Below are 20,259 nucleotides of genomic sequence, written 5' to 3' on the forward strand. Positions count from 1 at the left end.
GTTTGACGCTATGATCAGCTACAAGTAAATCCCTTTCACATTGCTTCGCGAATCTCATTAAATGTAACTTAAATAGTTGGGCTCACAAGTCGGATGCATTTGAAATCGCCTCTTTCCTTCAGAACAAGATGAAACAGAAGGGCTATCTGTTTGGATTGATAAGGTTCAAATGACCGGTGACATTTACCAACGAATGGCTGAAGGAGTTTTGTCAAGCAAGGTCATAATTCCTTGCTTAACTACTAAATATGAGGTGATGCGGTTAATGAATATAGCAGGAGCTCGAAGTATTAACCCCACTTCCCAAAAGAGTTCAGACAATTGCAGAAGCGAGATTCGCTTCGCCCGCTCCAACAATAAGATTATGGTACCGGTTTTATTGGACAATGGGCCGTATCCGTCGTCTGCTCTCATTACGGCTGGAATGTTGAGATTTGATCTAGCAAACAATGCAGTAGAACCTACTAAAACCGAGACCCTCGAAGCTCTTTACCTGGAAGTTTTACATCAACTGGCTACTGCAACTGCTATACCGCTTCGTCGTCTTTCCATTACAGAGTCAAATCTGTCTATTTTAACCACTGATGAGACTTTAAAGTCTCTTAAAACGTGGCTTCAGCCAATTGATCAACAACAAGATATATATGAACTAGGTAGGAAGCGCCTGATCAGTACTAGAACATGGATCATTGACGAAATCACATCTTGGGCGTCGTCAAGTCATTCTGACCAGCAAGTCTATTGGTTATCTGGGGTCGCAGGCAGCGGCAAATCTGTCGTAGCGGCATCGGCCGTGGACAAGTTAGAGACCTTAAATTTGCTTGCTGCATCTTTTTTTTGTAAGCATAATCAGGAGCAATGCAATGACCCGTCAAAATTGGTGGCTTCTCTAGCTTATCAATTTGCCATGGCTGATACAAATGTAGCTCAAGCACTCACCCAACTGCGAGACAAGGAACCAGATTTTTTGACCAAGAGTTCTTCTGTTGGCTTTAGATTTGAGAAGTTGATTGTTAGACCACTAATGTCGTACAAGTCTGGGCGTAAAGTTGTAGTAATCGATGCATTGGATGAAGCTGCTCCAGAAGGCAGTGAAGCTCGCAACGACTTTTTCCGATTGCTTGGATCTGATTGGAATCGGTTGCCCACAGACTTACTACTATTTGTTACAAGTAGACCACTTGATGATATCAAAGAGAACTTATCGTCTTATAAACCTAGACTGATAGAACTGAACGATGCTAATAATATCAAAGACATTGAACTTTACGCACATGACCGCATGAGTAAACTCATACATAGGCTGCCCGATCAGGTCACAGCCAATCATCTTGCTGCACAAATTGCCAACATGGCCCAGGGACTTTTTGTATGGCTACATCTAGCCTGTGAACAAATACGCAAGAGCACAAATCCTGTTGATACAGTAAAACAGCTAGCTGAGAATACGTTTGGAAGTGGAGATAAAAGATTGGACACGATTTATTCCCGAGCTCTATTAAGCGCTCATCATCAGGCATCGGACGATGATATAGCTTTGTACTCTACTATTATGGGAGCTATACTGGCATTAAAGCAACCAATGGGTGTAGAAGGACTGTCGGTGCTAGTAAATCTACCTAGCATTGTTGTAAAGACTTGTCTTGCTAGAGTGGAATCATTGCTGATAGTACGAGACAATGCTGTACAAGTCATGCATAAGTCTGTTGCTGACTTTTTGACATCATCGACAAGATGCACAGCCGAAGCAGCCAAATTTTACATAAATACGTCACAGGTTGATCAGGATCTTGCCTATCTGTGTCTTAAGATTTTGAATGAAAACCTACGGTATAACATAATTGCATTGGCAAACCCTTTCAAGCGTAATGTTGACATCGAGGGGGTCGCTCCTTTACTTAAGGCAAATATACCAGATGTACTGAGATATGCTTGCATCTATTTTCAGGAGCATTTACCAGTCTCGCATTCTCCCGGCTGCAAGTATCTTATATCAGACATTGTGTCCGAGCTCGATATTTTTCTGTCGAATCACTTGTTGGAGTGGCTGGAAGTGTTGAGTTATATAAGCAATGTTCCATCTGGTCTTCAGTCCTTGACTGTAACGGGAGATTGGATGACCAAAGTAGATACTCTAGTAGGAGTAGATGGGGTCAAATTTGTAAGCTATTGAGGACAATTTTTCGTACAAATTTCATTTTTCGTACAAATCCTGACTGCACCGCTTCCTAGTGTTATTTCCCGTCTTTTATGGGAGGCTTAATTGATGAAGCTCAGAGATTTATCAAGGAATTTTATCTTCCAATCACTACAAGTGCACTCCATATTTACTATTCAGCTCTGCCATTTTGTCCGAAAGGCTCCTACATTTACAAAAGATACTACCCCATGTATCGGGCAAAACCCTTCATGATATCAGTTGACACTGGTGATGGTACGTTCTATAAATTACTTGGCTCTTTAAAAAAATTTAACTTCAATGCCAAACAATAGACGATGAATGGAGTCCATGTCTTCAAACTTTGGAAGGACACTATTCGGGAATAACGACGGTAGCTGGTTCTCGTAACGGCCGATACCTTGTATCTGGCGCGGCCGACGGCTTCATTATCATTTGGAATGAAAATACTGGAGCATTGGATCGAGTTTTGCCTGCACATACCAATGCTGTTTCTCAAGTAATAGTTGCTGATGAGCAAGGTTGGATTATATCCGCATCTCTTGATTACACCGTAAAAATATGGGATTTGACAACCGGCACACTGATTCACACGTTGGCTCACGATGAACCAGTCACTACTGCTGTATTGATCGGGAACTATATATACAGTGGCTCAAAATACGGGACGTTGAGGCAGTGGGACATATCTCAACGGGATGGTGAAGGACGCGTTTTAGAGGGTCACATAGATTCTAACGTGTCTCTATCGTTTGCCGGCAACAGGATGCTGATTGTCAGCTCAGATGGCATATTAGAAGTGCGCGATTCTACAACCAACACTGTTATTCTCACCTTACGAGATCCGTCCGGAAATACCACCGCATCTACACTGTCAAAGGATGCTGAATTGGCAGTGATTGGTTCAGGAGACCTTGCTGTCCGCTTGTATGATTTAAGAACGGGAGAGTTGTTCAACACTTTATATGGGCATAACGAGACTATCTTAAGTGTGGTAGTGTCTTCAGACAAAGCAGTCGTTGTTTCGGCTGCTGCCGATATGACCATCCGTGTCTGGAATGGCACTAGTGGTGTCTTAGTAAAATCACTACTGTCGCACACTGATATAATTACATCTATGACATTTTCTAGTGATGGTTTTCGATTAATATCTGGTAGTGAGGATGAGACCATCAAATTTTGGCACTTGTCAAGTTTTGAATCTGGAGGGAAAGCTCATGATGGAAGGCATGAAAGCGCAGTTTTGACCGGTTCTTATTCTGGAGACGAAAGGAAGATTGTAACTGGGTCGTATGACACCAGCCTGAAAATCTGGGATGTAAATACTAATAAGTTGTTGACCACATTGACCGGACATAGAAGAGGTATAATTTGGATTCCTCTGAAAGGCAGTAATTACAAACTGGCTGAAACTGATGTCTTTCAACTGATAGCGGTACTTTCTGCAGCCTTCCTGGACGAAAACCGGATTGTATCCTCAAGTTCTGATGCAACCCTCAGAGTCTGGAATAGTACGACAGGCGAGGTTATTAGAGTATTAGAAGGACATACGAATGATATATGGACAGTCAGAGTAACTTCTGACAATAAGTTCATCCTGTCTGGATCAAATGACACAACAATGCGCTTGTGGAGTGCAACGTCTTATGACTATATACGGACGTATACAGGTCACACAGGTCCAGTTAGATGTGTGGCTTTCTCTCCAGATAATAGGCGAATTCTTTCTGCTGCATCAGATTGTGATGCAAAAGTGTGGGATTTAGAAACTGGAAAATGTTTAGCAACATTGGAAGGACATACTGAACCTGTATGGTCGTGTACTTACTCACCAAATGGAAAGCTTATCGTGACAGGGGCTTATGATGAAACTATATCGGTATGGAATTCCAAGACGTTCAAACTACTCCGAACTCGTCAAATGCATTCCAGTGGTGTCAGAACTGTGGCATTTAGCCCCGACAGTAAATATATAGTATCCGGTAGTTACGATAAGTCCATCATCGTCTGGAACTCAGATGCATCTACACCTCTGGCAAAACTCACAGCGCATGCAGGACCTATCCTCAACCTGACATTCTCCAACAGTGGTAAGACTATGCTGTCATCGTCATGGGATTGCACCACGAAAGTTTGGGATGTAGGAACATGGGGTCTAGTATCAGAAGTTGGTGATGATTTCTATTTGAAGTTGAATAGCGCTGATTTAGAAGAATTGCGTAATGAATCAGGTGTCCTAAACGACGGGTGGTTGGTAGGAACTTCACATGGGGACATACTGCGGTTTTGTTGGATCCCTCCTGCATTTCGAGGTCCAACATATAGATTACAGCGCCGAAAGATGCAATTAGTTTGTAGTTGGCGCGGCAGTACATGGGTGTCGTACCCGGGGATGTGGGCTCGGAGTACGTAGTAACGTAGTGTTTGCAAACTGAGGTGTGGGCTAGCGCTCTACTATAATGAGAACGAGAGTAATAATATTAACGGTAATGACTCAAACAGTAAAAACTTTAATGGTGCTTGTCTTACGTGTGGAGGAACCTCTCCAATACTGCTGAATACAAGGAATCTAGACTAGAACAACAGTATCTCAAGAAGCGGCTATATTGTCCTGACAAAGAAGATGGCTAATACAATGACTAATATCATAATAATAATGATATAAGATGACAAAAGCAATGATGTGATCTTGGCCTGGACTACGTTGTACTATGCTGCGTATTATTGTTTATCGTCTATTATTTATTGTGAACAACACATACCATTTTTCAACACAAGCAGAATGAACCAAGGTAGCGGACGTGTGGCCATACTGGAGAAAGGATTATGTAGAGCGATTCATCCGCTCAGATCAATCAATAGTATAGGCCATGTTAGTGTCAAAGTCTGAAATTTGAAACTCAGCAAAAGTATATACACACTCTATTCCCTTTTTTGTATATATACACTCTATTCCCTTTTTTGTCCTTTCGCTGAGTTTCAAATTTCAGACTTTGACACTAACATGGCCTATACTATTGATTGGTGTGTGGCAGGCGCGTTTTCGCGTGTTTCGCGTCGAACGTGATAGATGGAATACAATACTTACCATACTTTAACTTTGGGTACGTGCTAATCGAATTTGCGACTGTTGTTGGACTCGTCACAACTGTCACATTTCAGCATCGTGCTTCCACGCACCAAACGCAGATCCATTTGAATCCCCTTTGCGTGCGAGTCTGAAATGGCTCACGAGTCCCTGCATCTGTACGGATACTATACATGTTTCGATCGTTTGTTCAGATATCTCAAACTTACTGCTTTTGAAATCGACCATTTGTCTAGATATACGAGCGAGACGACGATTACATTCGAGCCTGTCTTTCTCGACCCAACTCAGCGCTCGGAAACATTGGTTGTCAATAGAGAGAATGGCCACATCCGTCTAAATGGTATGTGCTTCTCTCTCTTCAAACATCGCGACATCAACAAATCACAATTCTCAACCTGTTGTGCCTCATCTTTTCAGCTCCGCCTCCACCATCGCTGAGACAAGAAGAGCATCAGACAATCTACGGACTCATTGGAACTATTGGGCTCAATGCTGGCATGTTTGAACTGTGCAATTCGTCTTGAAGAGTTCGATTTCTAAAAGCCTATATTCTTGATTAGGCGAACACTTGTTGGTAATCACGGAAAGGTCACGAGTCGGGAAACTATTGGGCAAAGACATATTCAAACTCACTGGTTATCGACTCATCCCGGTCTTCAAATCTCCTCCAATACTGAGCCAACAACAGGTACACTTGCCAGCTGTCGATACTTGGTTATATATGAAATCAGATATCCTCGGCTCATACCTCATTCACTTGGAATCCAGACTTCGGATGACGCGACATACAGGTCGCTGCTGGATCAAGTTCTGGGATCAAAATCATTTTACTTTTCTTATGCTTACGATTTGACTCATACTCTGCAACGACAAGCTCAACTAGCCGCCACATCTAAGAAGGTTCCCATGTGGAAAAAGGTAGACCTTTAGCAGCGCCAGGTATCATGTCGAACTCGTGGTTTGACTTTTCTTTTTGTTGCCAAACAACGTTAGGTCGATGTGCGATTCTTTTGGAATTCATTCTTGCAGAGGAAATTGATTGACTTGACGCTACGGGACAAGGATCAGGATGTATGGCTGATATTCGTGTTCTATGCTGTACCATACACTGGAAGTTTCTTATGATTTTTTTTGTCGATGTTAGCTGAGCAATTTCATTCTTCCCATCATCTGTGGATGTAAGATCTGTGTTCAATTAAGCACCAAAGTCTTTCCCATCAATCTCTAACTGTCTATCCGTTTTTCTTCCAGTTGTGGAAATCCAACCATCTTCACTGAATGGACGATCCTTCACTTTTGGTTTGATTTCGCGGCGAAGTCACTATCGGGCTGGTACATAGATTTGCCATTCACTCGATGCTATTAATCGCTCCACCGTCAACACGTATTAAATACCACTTAAATTTAGGCACGCGATACAATTCACGTGGAATTGACGATGAAGGAAATGTGTCAAACTTTGTCGAGACAGAGCAATTAGTTATACTTGACGAAGCTGGCCAACGAACATCGTTTGTACAAACTCGAGGCTCAATACCTCTCTATTGGAAACAAATAACCAATGTCAAGTATACTCCCAAGTTAGAAATCGAACAAAATCCGAAAACGGTATAATTAATGATTTCCGCCTTGATATTCTCGCTTACTCAATCAGCCCTTAACATTTTTCTTCTCACCAAACCAGCCGGCCTCATTCAAAAAACACTTTGCCGACCAAATAGCTAGGTATGGCAATCAAGTTGCTGTAAACCTAGTCAATAGTCATGGCTATGAATCGAGACTCGGTGAAGAATTCGCCAAACAAATCAAATACGCGGGAGACTCTCGAATCAAATACATCGCATTTGACTTCCATCAAGAATGTCGTAAAATGCAATGGCATCGCATATCTCTGCTCGTCGATCAAATCGAGAATGAATTGAATCAGTATGGATACACTCGTATCGACGAAAAAGGTCAACTCATACGACCGCAAATGGGTATTGTCAGGACTAACTGTATGGATTGTCTCGATCGAACTAATGTTGTACAATCGGTATTGGCTCGAAGGTCGTTAACTCAGCAGTTGAGGGAATTGGGTATATTGAGTGCTAAAGAGACGGTGGAAGAGACTGGATTCTTTGAGACCATGTTCAAGAATGGTAAGCGGTCGTGGTACCTAGTAGTCGCTAGCTTTGTTCTTCTTTAATAAAAATTGGAGACAAGGAAAAAACAATCACACTTACCTCTCCCAACATTCAACCTGTAGTATGGGCTGACAATGCGGATGAAGTCAGTCGACAATATTCTGGTACTGGAGCCCTCAAGACTGACTTTACAAGGACGGGCAAGAGATCTCAAGCAGGACTGATACAAGATGGTTTAAATTCTGTTGAAAGATATATTCGAAACAACTTTTTCGATGGTTCACGCCAGGTAAAGTGAAATGTTCTGTAGATGCGGCAGGAGGAAAAAGAACAGAACTAAGCTTAGCCAAATTCCTCACCTTCTTTCCGGCCAATAGGATGCATATGACTTCTTCTTGGGACTGTATGAAGTTAGACCAGGTGGAATGTCTCCGTTTACTCGATACGAACGTGACCTCAAATACTATACAGTAAGATTTACAGTTCGAAGTGATGCTTTGAGCGGAGCACAGTCTAACATTCTCGACCTTCCTTTTAGTTGCCTGCTGTTGCCCTTATTTCGCTGATTATGACTCTAGCCTCTCTATTTTTCATTGATTTTGGTATGGCGCTGTCTCTGCCTTTTGTTGTTGCAAATGACCCAAAAATGACTCCCGTCATCCAATCCTACAATAGACACTGTAGTCTCACGCATAATGTACTCGGCGTTCTGGACTACCCTGACATATGGTGCATTGAGGTTTATAGTCCTATTTGGCAAGGACTTTGTTGCTCGACCTACACTGGTCCGGCCCAAGGTAGAGTTACCACAGGGTGTGAATCTGGAGAGAGTTGATAGGTCGGGAGCAGGCAAATGGCCTGAGAAGCCAGCACAATCGTAAATCAGCCTAGTTATTTGAAAACACCAAAAAGCAATTCTTGTAATCAGAAGCCATCATTAATAAATAATAAACTATAGGTTTACGTCAATTTGCGTCGAGAAACAGGAGGGTTGTTAAAGGGACTCCGTTTTGCTGTTGTCTCATACACCTTCTTTGTGGCTTTCGTGTTCCAAATTCAAACCCTGGCTTTGCCAAAGCGGTGTACTCTACTCGAGAACTTTTTGACGCAACGCTACAAGGAATCAAAGTCAGCGAGTTTCACGGATCGACCGTACAAGGCTTCCAGCTTCGAGATACCAAGGGACCGCTTCCTCTAAGGTGGTTTTCTTGAAGGATCACGTTGAAACACAATGTTCACCACCAAATCCGATGTATTGGCTGCTGGTTTGCTAATGCTGGCCATTACAACCACAGCTCAACAAGGACCGCCTCTATTACGATGTAAAGTTGTTATATAATTGAATTTTCACGTTAGAGACTTGTGGTTTGTCGACAAAGCTACCAAGCTTTCGAAGCTGCCCACCACCAATAACCAATTTCCCAACGACACAATTTGCGGTCGAGGGCTAACGTTCTCGCGTTTATAGATCTTGGAGGCTCTATACTCACTAATCCGATAACTGTATATCCCATATTCGTAAGTTTGTGGCTTGAAAGCTTGGAGTTTTTTGGGAGATCATGATCTATTCCCTCCTACGTGTTTTGGGAAGCTTGGATCTTGACTTACAACGTGCTTTCTTCTCGATATAGTATGGAGACTTCTCATCGAGCTCGGGAGCTTCTATGAAAACTGCCATAACGAATCTCATAACTGACGTGGCGTACACCCAATGGTGGGATATGTTGACATCGACTTATAAGGATGCGAACTCAAAATACGTTACGAATTCGGTATGTGCTTGTTGTAAGTGAGGCTTGCGAGACTGGGCACAAACGGTTCTTTTGCTAGGTGACGCTGGGACAATCAGCGCAATTAACGACGGTGGATTTTACAGGCTACTTTCAGCAGGCAGCTATAACGAATGCCATCAATTTGGGATTGCCATTGGTACAGCGCCCTGCTCAGATTCATGACCTAGAAGCTACGAAGTTCTCACCTCATATTTATAGGACATTACCGGAATCTATGCTTTATTCTTCAGTGCAGACACCACGCAAGCCGATTCACCTGGAATAGGAGGAACACACTCATTTGTGGATGTTACAACATGTATGGAATGCATTTGAATGTAGCAAAAAAAAGATCTCCTGTATCTTCTTAGTGGTTCTCACCCTCAACCGAAACAACTCATCATAGCAAAAGGAAGTGGCAAAGTTCTCTTCATCTACCTGCCGATAAACTCATTCTACCATGCTGCTGGCCAGCTACCGAATTGTGAGAATGATGGATTCAAGATGGGACTGCCGAGCTCGGGAGGGGCAGTGGGATCTAGTGGATTATCGGCACCATTGCGAGGACCTCAAGGGTGTCTAGAGTCGGCTGTTGTGAATCGTATGTTTATCCTCCTATGATTCTTGATATTTTTTGCTATGGTGCTCAACAGTTTCCCAAACCCACTCATTTTAGAATTGGCACTCAAGCTAGCATCAACAGCAACAGACCCGTATGGGACCGGATGGTTTACGGTTTCAGGATGGGAAATTGGTGATGTCTGTTCAGGACAGTTTGGAGTGACGCCCATTACTCCTACGCAAAATGTGTACACGAATGTTGCCGCAGTTAATGGTTTTGGAAGGTCGTATCTGTTGCAGGTACAATTACATCTTTCGGCCCTTCTTATTTTTTTGCAGTTTTTAATATATCCCGAATTCTAGAATTTATGGAAGAATTACTACCAAACCAGTGACACTGATGCTCAATTTGGTGGAAGTTGCGTGGGAGGATTGAGTCTGCCAGTGTATACATACACTGCTATTCATACGCAAACAATTAATGCCGTTGCAACCGTGACAACTACTGTCTGTTCTGGAAACTCGGTGGGAGCTTCATCGGTGAAAGACATCTGCATGGATCGTGTTGTCAGTCCTGGGCCTGATCCATACACAAAGTAATTCTGCAGCTACTGCCACGTTTTTTTACGCTCTAGCTCACCGTTGTTTCTGTAGTCTTTTTGGTGGTTACGAAGGAATGGGCGCGTCCGGTGCAACGTCCTTTGTTTCGAACGGTACAGAATTGCAGCTTCGTGTAAAATCTTTACCAGCATGTAAGTTTGCTTTGTTGTTTTCATATAAGTACCAGATTAAATGCTGACACTCACTTCCTAGTCTGGGTATCTGCATTGAATGGATCTGGGTCCTCATTTGACATCAGTCAATTTAGCTATTTGGCTTTTAACGTGATAGTGCCAACACACACGTCAACATTCTCAGCTGGCTTCTCCTACAACAACATTGGAAGCACTGGCACCAAAAACACGTCAGGGGACACATATCTCGAAGTCTCGGACTTCATGTACTATGTTTCGCCTCTGGAATACCAAGTCTACATACCCATAAACAAGATGACGACAGACGCCACCAAACTAGCAGTTGCCAGAGAAATAGTATTTGCCGATTTTAACGAAGTCGACAAGTATATAGTGTGGAATGTGCGGCTGAGCTGTGCAATTGAATTTGCCTCTGTATCAAAGAGGGATATAATAGCACCAGAACCGGCATTCACACCGCCTCCTGAACCAGTACCTGTATTTGCCAATGATGCCATAGTACAGATGATGGATAAGAATATCTTTCTACACGGTCGTGCTGTAGTGGCTAATGCTATAACAAAAACTGTATGGGTGACGTCGACGTATAATGCTGCTGGTGCAACTCAGACCGTCACAGTTACTCAGGCTTGCAGTACGCCGGCTCCGCAACAATTGGTATCTTCGGGACTTTGTGTGGGACGTAAAGTAGATCCGAATCCACAATCTAGTAGTGTAAATCTTTTGGGTGGTACCGAGACAGCTGGCCCAACTGCTACTACTAATATTAATAATGGCGCTTTGAATATTGCCTTCAACCAAGTCAACGGATGTGAGTATTTCTCGTTTTGCGAATTTTTGATGACGCAAACTTATACTAATCGATACTTCTCTTTGATAATTAGGGTGGGTTACCTCCTTGCAACCCGGGGGAAAGTCGTTAGATATTTCTACACTTTCGGTGTTGTCAATGCTGGTCACGATACCGTCTTCTTCAGCTACATTTAGTATTGGATTCACGTATAATAATATCGGAGGAACAGGATATGACAAAGTAAGCAACACTGCATTCCCACAATCAATTCCGTTTACTCACTCTCGTCCATTTTTAGAACACCACTGCTGGAGCATCTACATTTATAGATATCGCTCCCCACCTGACTGCCACTGGTGCAGGAACAGCAACCTTCAGTGTTAAACTACCAATCTCGAGCTTTACTAACAATGTGGCCAAGTTACAGAATGCTAAAGAGATAGCAATAGTGGCAAACAAGGCCGTTGGAACAATTGTGATACGTGATCTTGAGCTGACATGTTGAGAGCCGGTGGAACAATTGTTATAAATAACCTCGGTCTGTTAATTCTATTTTCACTTGATATACCACAGGTCGTTGAACGACACACCCATATGTAATAAAAATACCCTCAATATATTTCATATTTGAACTTTAAATAAATACTAGTACAAGATTGATCTTGCAGTCTTGATCTTGTTTTTCAGGTTGCTCGGGAATTTTTCCAGCACCTGGACTTTGACGCAAAGACAAGTTGAGCAGCAATTTTAAATAGCACCACGTCTCTTTAGCGTGAATTGGGGTGCTATGGAGAGCAATTCACCACGTAATTCAGGTGTCGAGACGCGTGCCAGCCGTGACTCCCGAGCTTCACAATCAAAAACATTGTCAAATGCTCAAATCAACAACGTCAAGTCGACATCCAGCAGCAGCACTCGGTTAGAGGAAGAGGACGACAGCGCATATGGAATATTGGACTCGATAGTCAAGCGTGCCGCCGAACTAAGTGAAAGAGAACGATCGCAGGACACAACATTACCCAATAATACTACGACTGCTGCACCAGCTACTGAAGAAAATGGAGTAGCTGCAGCATCACCTACCAGCACAACAGCTCAAGATGACCCTATTAGCGTCGAAGGATTGGATAATGCTATCGCATATCTCGTCGCAGATGGATCTGATTCCCATTTATTGAGACTAGCCGACGTATTCAACAAACTACGAGACGCCTACCTACAATCCAAAACATCTGAAGACAAGCTGGTATCCAAATGCAAGGAGCTCGTCAGTGAAATTTCCACCACTGCATCCAAAGTTTCCAAGGCTGTAGCATTGTGCCAGAAAGATCGAACGACAATCACCGTGTTGCAAAAGGAGATTCAAACAGCTTGGGGTGTTGTCGAGTCGTCACGTATCAAGGAGGCTCAAGATCAGGAAACCATTGCTGGGTTGAAGGAAGAGCTTGAAGCTGTATCTGGAAATGCTGCCTCTGGTACGGTACCCAGAAGACGTAAAACGACACTTTCCTCTGCTGGTGCCGATGAAGACACCATCAAGTTGCTCACCGCCGAAAAGGAACAGCTCGCCAAAGATTTGTCTGATGCCAACCTCCGTGCCGACACGCTGCAGTCTGAGCTAGACGATGCTCAAAGCCGAATGGAGGGTATGAACAATGACCGACTCACTTTGGATATCGAATATGGTGAATTACGAGAAATGCTGAGCTCCAAGAAATCTGAATTGGAACGTGAAGTTCGCAACAAGGAGAAACTCGAGACCTCGGTCAAAACAGCTGCCGAACAGTTAGCCAAAAAGGAAACCGAAATCACACACAAGACGAACGAGGCCCGATTACTCAAAGAATCCATTACACGTCTCGAGACAACATCTAAGGACGAACGTAGTAGAGCAGAACGAGCCGAAAAAGACAAGGAACATTTACATACTCGAGTAGCTCGTCTCCAACACGAATACGAGGAACAAGTCAACACTACCCAGAAACTTCTCGCCGACAACCAACGCTATGAAACCGAATTATCTAAATGGGATTTAGAGGCTGCCAGATTCCGCGATGAAGCACGTAACGTCTCTAGAATGAGAGACCAACTTACCAAACGCATCAAGCAACTGGAAGCTGCCAAACTCGACATCGAGATCGAGCGTGATCAATACAAGACCATATCGCTCGACCGTGGTCACGAATCCGAAGCATTCCGCAAAGAAATCGACGATTTACGTAAACAAGTCGATGGTCTTAGCCGAGATCGTGATGTAGCTCAGAAGTCGCTAGTAAAAGCCGCCGGATCCGCCCAACGCCAAATCTCACTAGTCCGTGTCTCGGAACGTGAGAGACGTAATTTGGAACATGAGATTGCTGGACACAAGGAAGAAGCTACTAAAGCGCGTAAATTGATTTGGGCGCTTGAACGGGATCGTGATTCGCGGGCTGGTGAAGCATCGCGTATTGCGGAGGCGCTTCAGACTAGAGAGGAAGAGGTCAAGATTAAGGAGATGTTGATATTTGATGGGAGAAAGAGAATGGATGATTTGGAACGCAAACTCAAGGAACAGCAGGTATGTGTCGTGCTTGGGTCGCTATCGAACATAAGTGCGAGGTCATTTTTCTGATTTTTTTCGCTTGCAAACAGAGCTTGTATGAGAACGTGAGAACCGACAGGAATCACTATTCCAAGAACCTGATGGAATGCCAAGATGAAATTACCGAAATGAAGCGAAAGATAAAGATTATGAACCACCAAATTGAGCAGTTGAAGGAAGAAATCGCTACCAAGGAATCAGGTATTGATGATGTATGTTCCGCGTTTTTCGGCTTCTAAACTTTAATACCTTCCAAACTAGCTCATGTGAAACAAAACTTTGAACACACCAAACTGGAAAAGGAAAAGGAAAGCTTGTCGTTGACTATTGGCAAGCTTCAGACACAATATGATGATGCCACGAAGCAATTGCAAAATCAGGTTGGTATATTTTGTACGTGTTGTCCACTTTTTGTTGTTTTGCTGTATTAACCCAGCCATTAATTGTTTTCCAGCGAGCTGAAGAAGCAAGACTCAAGCACGTCATTGATGATGCTGACGCTCAAGCAGCACGACTACGAAAAGAGCATGAAGCCATTTTGCAAGAGAGGGTAAAAAAGGAAGATTATGCACCTCTTCCATGCAGCCAGCCCACTAACACTACCCTTCCCACAAAGGATCTCCTGGGCACCCAACTTATCCGCCGCAACGAAGAAATGGACCTCTTGTACGAAAAGATCAAACTCCTAACCTCAACACTCGCATCCGGAGAATCCGCCTACCGCGAACGTCTAGAAGACATCCGAGTCCTCAAACTCGAAGTGCGACGATTAAGGAGAGAAGGTGTTGTGCTTAAATCCGAGGCTGCCAATTTGGACGTGTTGCGGAATGAGATATTCAAGATTCAGCGAGAGGTGTTGAAGGAGAGGACTAGAGTTAAAGTTTTAGAAGGTACATACTGTTGCGTTTCTTGTCGGGTTATTTTGCAGCAATTTAGCCTCTAACCCATCTTTCTCACAACAGAGGAACTCGAATCCCCAATGAACATCCACAGATGGCGCAAACTGGCAGGCTCGGACCCCTCCACATTCGAATTAATCACCAAAATCCACGCACTTCAAAAACGTCTCATTTGCAAGACTGAAGAAGTCGTGGAGAAGGAATTGGCTGTGCAACAAGCCCAACGCCTGTATAACGAAGTCAAGTTATCGCTGCAGCGACAACCGGGGCCCGAGATTATTGAAGAGTTGAGGATTGTGAGGAGTGCGTTGAAGGGGAAGGTTGCTGAGGCCAAGGTAATATTTTAGGATTAGGATATATATATTTTGGCTTGATAGTGAAACTAACTATTCCAACTTTCATTTACCAGTCACTCGCATCCGAGCTAAACATGTACCACTCTCAATCCAACGAAGCGGGTTTCACAATCGAGAAACTGGGGCAGGAATTACAAGAACTGAAACGCAAGTACTATGAAGAAAAACGCAAGGAACAAGCAGCCAAGAACCGAGACACACCAGAGATTCTAGCAAACAAGAGACTAAATTCACGGATAGCTGGAGCTGGGTTCTTCTTTGGTAGTAAATTGGAAGAGGTGAAATCGCCTGGTAAACAAGAAATCTTGACAGTCAATGCCGCATAAGCAACATGTGGTTGTTAATAGTTAAATTGTTTCAATTGTAATAAATTGCTGTTGAAAAATGAAAGAGATTTGACTACAGTGGATATAAATTAAAAGTTCCTAGTGCGGTTTGGAAACCAGATAATGGTGTTTTAACGAGTGGAGTTTGTAGCAGCAGCCTTGACACCAGCCATAGCGAAATCTTGGCCGACCTTTGAGCGGGCGGCAGCTAGGGTGCAAAGGAAGATTAATACAGACCAAGAATCGAGACTGGCCAGATGCTTGCTTCGTTAAAAACGAAGAACGAAGCAAAAAAAGTGCCTAGAGTCATGCTTTATACCTTGAATTCCTTCTTCCTGGGCCTTAGCTAACGTCATACCCTGATTACGGTAATAGAACGATGCATTCTTCAAAAACCACAGTCCGTACAGAATCTCTACAGCGAAAACGACGAAAGCAATGACACACAGCACGGCTGATCCAATGTTGTTACTGAATTGAGCCAGAGCATATATAAGGCCTGCACCTCCCCACCCGGAAATTCCTGTAGGTTTTGTAATAAAGGAGATGTGATTAATATATAATCATGTTGTTTGGTGCTGGCCAATTTCACACAAGTCTGTTTTTCCATACCGATTGACAGCAAGATGGCAGCAGCCAAATGGAATCCAAAGTTCACGAAGAACAGAAAGACTGGAATTATAGTATAATGATATGTCAATTAGTAGTATGAGGGGCATGCAAAAGAAAGAAAAAATCGCCCACTCAGATAAACGTTTCAAAACCACACTCACAGTTGATAGACCTATCTCTTTTAACACCATTATAAAGCGCCATATACCAGAAATTGAAAGATACCGGGATTCCAATAAGCATAATCATCAAAGAGAGTCCAAACGTTTGAGAAGCACCGTCGGCTTTGGTGACGAGAAGCGAGAACGCAGCAATAAAATTCATCACGTAGGAAGCTGCACCAACTACAAAAATTGGTGAATTTAGTGTAGTCAGCTTTGGAGATTTCACAAACAAAGGAGTTTGACTTACTGTGCCATAGAGAGAATGCCTGCTTCATTAAAGCCTTGGCAGCTACCGGCAGTTGAAAACAATGTTATAGTGCGTAGACATGATGAATAGTTCTGTATCGTCAAGACAGACAGAACCAGCCAAGCTCTGCATATTTCCTCTTGTTCCTGGTTTTACCTGGCGTAGGCATATCCTTCTCAATATCATGATACACAATTGGTCTGAATTTAGGCCAGTTTGGTGGTTTGAAGCCAGCTTCTTCTGCTTTTCGTTCTCGTTCAGTTACCTGAAAAAAGATATTATTTCTTCAAGTTCGCAAAAAATCTGCGACAAAACGGAAGAACAACAAAAAGGAAGAACATCATCTTTCGATTTCGGTGAGACTAACATTTGCTCTTTCAAAGATTCTCCCAAACTGCCTCAACCCCACAACCAAAAGAATTATAATAGTGCAGTAATGCAGTAATCACTTACAGCTTTTTCACGAGCAGCTAAAATTCTCTCTCGCTCCTGCAATTCACGTTCATTTGATCCAGCATTGTTGTATGCATTTGTGGGACGCTCAGGTTGGACAAAGGCGCCTGACACTGGCCTTTCAGTCGATGCAGCATGACCCCAAACATTTGTACGTTCCTCGGGAGCCAAGAATGGGTTTGACATGTTTTGTGTCGTTAAAGGATGACTATTGGTGGCTTTTTTGCTTTTGGTTGTGTCCGTGTCGAAAATTTGTAAAACTTGTGTTTTCGTGATTGAGGGTGTGGAATGTGGAAACCATAAAACCAAGAGCCACGGATGCGTGTGTGAGTGAGTGAATGTAGTTTTTGAGTTAGAAGGGTATTAAATACTACAAATCTTTCAGCTTGGGTCCTACTGTCTTGACATCGTCTGCTGTACTTATCGCTCTATCAAGGAAAAATATGAGCGTTCCAGATATGTTCTGTTCACTATTCAATTCGATTGACCCAGACTATTCAACAACATCACACACTGCAGGTCCTTACTTGATGATCTCTTGTGGAAAATCCTTCTTGACCAAGTTTGCTTGTACTTTTGTCGGTCCAACACATACCCAATCATGAACCTGATCTTCATTAGCATATCTCAAAGACCGTAGCCATTGTACAGGTGATGTGATTTGTCGAACCAATAAATCGGGTATTTCAGACGCACTTTCAAACTGCGTTTAAAATAGAAAGGGGAAAACGTTATCAACGAGAATAAAATTCCGGGTGACAAGAACGGAAGGTCAAACTCCATACCGGTCGACCAGTAACATTCGAAATCACATCAGTAACAGGATCTTGAAAAGCAATCTTTGATAATGCTTCTCTCATTTTCAATGATGCTGGTTGCATTAGAGAACAATGAAATGGAGCAGAGACGGGCAGTGATATACCTCTACCAGCCAGTCGTTTCGTCTGTAGAATTGATGAGGCGTATTCTACTCCCTTTGTTGTACCCGATAGGACTACTTGTGATTTACTAGGAAACAAATAAATCAATTCAACAATCTTGCACAGCTGGTTTGTTTGATGCGGCATAGCGCAAAAAGACAAAACTGCAATCTACAATACCTGTTAATGTTTGCAATCTCAGCCACTTCACCAGGTGGTAGTTGTGTTTGCATTCTCTGTATTATCGATTCGATTTCTTCTAGAGAGCCTGTTACGACCAGAGCCTTCATAGCAGTATCTCGTGACGGGTGTATACATTGTGCCATGGCTTGTCCTCTCAGACGCTGTAATGTTTAGAAGACAAGAGTAAGTCGAGAAATTGTAGTAGACTGCGATTTCATTTTTCTTTTCTTGCTTTCAAAATTCTTTACCACAAGTTTGATGGCATCAGATAATCTAAGAAGAGAGTGTGAATCTATCAATCTGAACTGTGTGCTATCAGGCAATCAAACTTACGAAACAGACTGAGCAGCGACCAGCGCAGAGCTTGTTTTAAAAAGGGAAGTGTAAGTCGCGGACAAAAGTAGCTACCGAGTAGTAGATGGATGGGCTTACTATTCTCCCAGGCTATGTCCGAGAATATACGTACAGTGTCTCACATCGAAACCGTATTCAGTCTACAGCAACGAAGGACGTCAGGTACAAGGACAGTACTCGTTAAATTGTCGAGACACACCTCGAGTACTCTCAATAATGCAATTGAATGTGACAGAATGGCTATACAGAGATAATGCGAATGAGCGTGGCTGAATTGATGAAAAGTATCTGTATAGTCCACAAAATTTCCCATCATCTCTTCTCACACCAGCACGGAAACACAACACCACTAGACAAGAAAATATCTTCTACATCGTACCAGGTTGAGCATTTTCGGTCTGAGTCAGCACTGGTTGTGGACCATCAAACATGAGTGATTTGAGTCCACCGGCAACAGCTTCTTCAGCTTCATCCAGGACGGTTCTAGCTACTTGATAAACACTATAAATATCTTTCCCCATCCCTATTGTATACGTATTGTATGAGATCGAGACATTTAGCGACACAATTTCCAAAGTTGCAACATTGTGATGAATGCTAAACGTGCCGACATGCTAAAATAGTAAAGAGAGTAAGAATCACGTCCAGATGCAACGAATACATCATTGCAATCATTTACTTGAGCTCCTTGACCGGGAAATAGCAGGGCATGCTTCCTCTTTGCAGTGTTTGGCTAGGGTAAGAGTGTGAGCAATGTGATTAATGGATGAATTTACAGGCAATGGAATCACGTACCGAGTAGTTTCGCTGCCGTGTACTAGTACAGATGGCAGTCTTTGTCTTGCAACACGTGCTTCTCCAGCTCATCTTTAAGTGCAAAGTGCAAGTGTTTTCATGGATGCTAGTAGTTTTCGGTTTGGTTATTACAACAGTTTGTTCTGGAGTTTGTTTACGTGATGGACGTGTCGAACATGATGTATTTGTTGTGTTTGATAGTTGAATGCGATTATTTATTCAATTCTGGTGGAATCCTGTACCGAGTTAAGCTATGCTGCACTAGAACACCAGCAGAGATTCGTTTATATCAAAAGAAGAAAGCACAATTACAAACTACAACAACCCTCAAAACGCAAAACGGGACCCCCTTACTCATGCGAGCTGTTAGCTGCAGCCCAACACCCTTCATATTAGATAGAGACTAGAACAAGTCTCGTGCTAACTCGTATCCCGCATATGTGAATATTAGCGAAATCTGGCAAATCTGGCGTATCTCCTGGCATATTTCATTACGTGTTTCCCCGCCGTCTCTGAGACAGTCTCGCCTGAGGCCTCTCTGCTTGTCTTCTGTAAAAAATCATTCAAGCAAGCATTTGCCATATATATACTCATAACTATCGTTATAATGGAGCCTGTGCCTGTTTGGGTCAAATTGTACGCACAAGATGGTAACGGTGTCATTAAGCCTGTACCTAGGATGGATGTAGATGTGGTCAGGATGCGACCCTATAGTTTCGTTGCTGACTTGAAGCATCAGGTCATTGAAAAGACGTTCAAGAATGCTTTGGCTGATACTGATGCTGCTACATTGCAAGTATATGAAGATACTTCATTTGAAAACAAGTGCCAAGTCAACGAACCTCTAGGAGCTGTATTGAAACGACACGAATCCTCATCGTCCAAACCACTATGTATTGTGAAACCAGCTTCACCTTCCTCTACTAGAGTCTCCATCTATTTGGAAGCACCAGGTAGGCAACTCAACTCACTCCATAGCCCTTTACTACAACCCTGCTTATTCGCGACCTATAGATTGGGCAATAGATATGTACAGCAAGCTCTGGAAGAACCCCAAACAAGGAGAAAATGACCATCTCCAAACGGTACCCT

At 43.0% G+C, this 20,259-nt stretch overlaps 4 protein-coding genes across 4 annotated transcripts; 2 read left to right on the plus strand and 2 right to left on the minus strand.

Annotated features, from left to right (window-relative positions):
• Positions 1–364: 364 nt before the first annotated feature.
• Positions 365–8,277, plus strand: SmJEL517_g00777 (uncharacterized protein; the record flags this gene model as incomplete). The annotated part of the gene is made up of 17 exons (XM_031166706.1): positions 365–2,161; positions 2,233–2,434; positions 2,494–4,433; positions 4,538–4,584; positions 5,504–5,610; positions 5,688–5,769; positions 5,859–5,958; positions 6,039–6,188; positions 6,264–6,341; positions 6,415–6,448; positions 6,522–6,602; positions 6,679–6,878; positions 6,955–7,411; positions 7,519–7,685; positions 7,774–7,866; positions 7,935–7,998; positions 8,072–8,277. 17 exons carry the CDS (start codon positions 365–367, stop codon positions 8,275–8,277), a joined length of 5,805 nt encoding a protein of 1,934 aa, XP_031027565.1.
• A 350-nt stretch (positions 8,278–8,627) lies between these two features.
• Positions 8,628–15,439, plus strand: SmJEL517_g00778 (uncharacterized protein; the record flags this gene model as incomplete). The annotated part of the gene is made up of 19 exons (XM_031166707.1): positions 8,628–8,718; positions 8,865–8,914; positions 9,028–9,168; positions 9,227–9,325; positions 9,388–9,487; positions 9,575–9,769; positions 9,845–10,029; positions 10,093–10,325; positions 10,384–10,481; positions 10,543–11,295; positions 11,369–11,517; positions 11,576–11,759; positions 12,033–13,834; positions 13,909–14,059; positions 14,120–14,238; positions 14,313–14,408; positions 14,475–14,748; positions 14,821–15,092; positions 15,167–15,439. The coding sequence occupies 19 exons, from the start codon at positions 8,628–8,630 to the stop codon at positions 15,437–15,439; spliced, it is 5,265 nt and encodes a 1,754-aa protein (XP_031027558.1).
• A 131-nt stretch (positions 15,440–15,570) lies between these two features.
• On the minus strand, positions 15,571–17,101 carry SmJEL517_g00779 (uncharacterized protein; the record flags this gene model as incomplete). The annotated part of the gene is made up of 7 exons (XM_031166708.1): positions 15,571–15,647; positions 15,759–15,962; positions 16,052–16,111; positions 16,213–16,395; positions 16,463–16,504; positions 16,619–16,727; positions 16,916–17,101. The coding sequence occupies 7 exons, from the start codon at positions 17,099–17,101 to the stop codon at positions 15,571–15,573; spliced, it is 861 nt and encodes a 286-aa protein (XP_031027557.1).
• Positions 17,102–17,285: 184 nt separating this feature from the next.
• Positions 17,286–19,239, minus strand: SmJEL517_g00780 (uncharacterized protein; the record flags this gene model as incomplete). The annotated part of the gene is made up of 11 exons (XM_031166709.1): positions 17,286–17,343; positions 17,443–17,618; positions 17,701–17,923; positions 18,016–18,179; positions 18,267–18,291; positions 18,352–18,381; positions 18,451–18,512; positions 18,572–18,612; positions 18,752–18,986; positions 19,052–19,105; positions 19,168–19,239. The coding sequence occupies 11 exons, from the start codon at positions 19,237–19,239 to the stop codon at positions 17,286–17,288; spliced, it is 1,140 nt and encodes a 379-aa protein (XP_031027440.1).
• Between the last annotated feature and the right edge of the window lie 1,020 nt (positions 19,240–20,259).

Source organism: Synchytrium microbalum (genome assembly GCF_006535985.1).
Source record: "Synchytrium microbalum strain JEL517 chromosome Unknown SmJEL517_scf0002, whole genome shotgun sequence".
NCBI lineage: Eukaryota > Fungi > Chytridiomycota > Chytridiomycetes > Synchytriales > Synchytriaceae > Synchytrium > Synchytrium microbalum.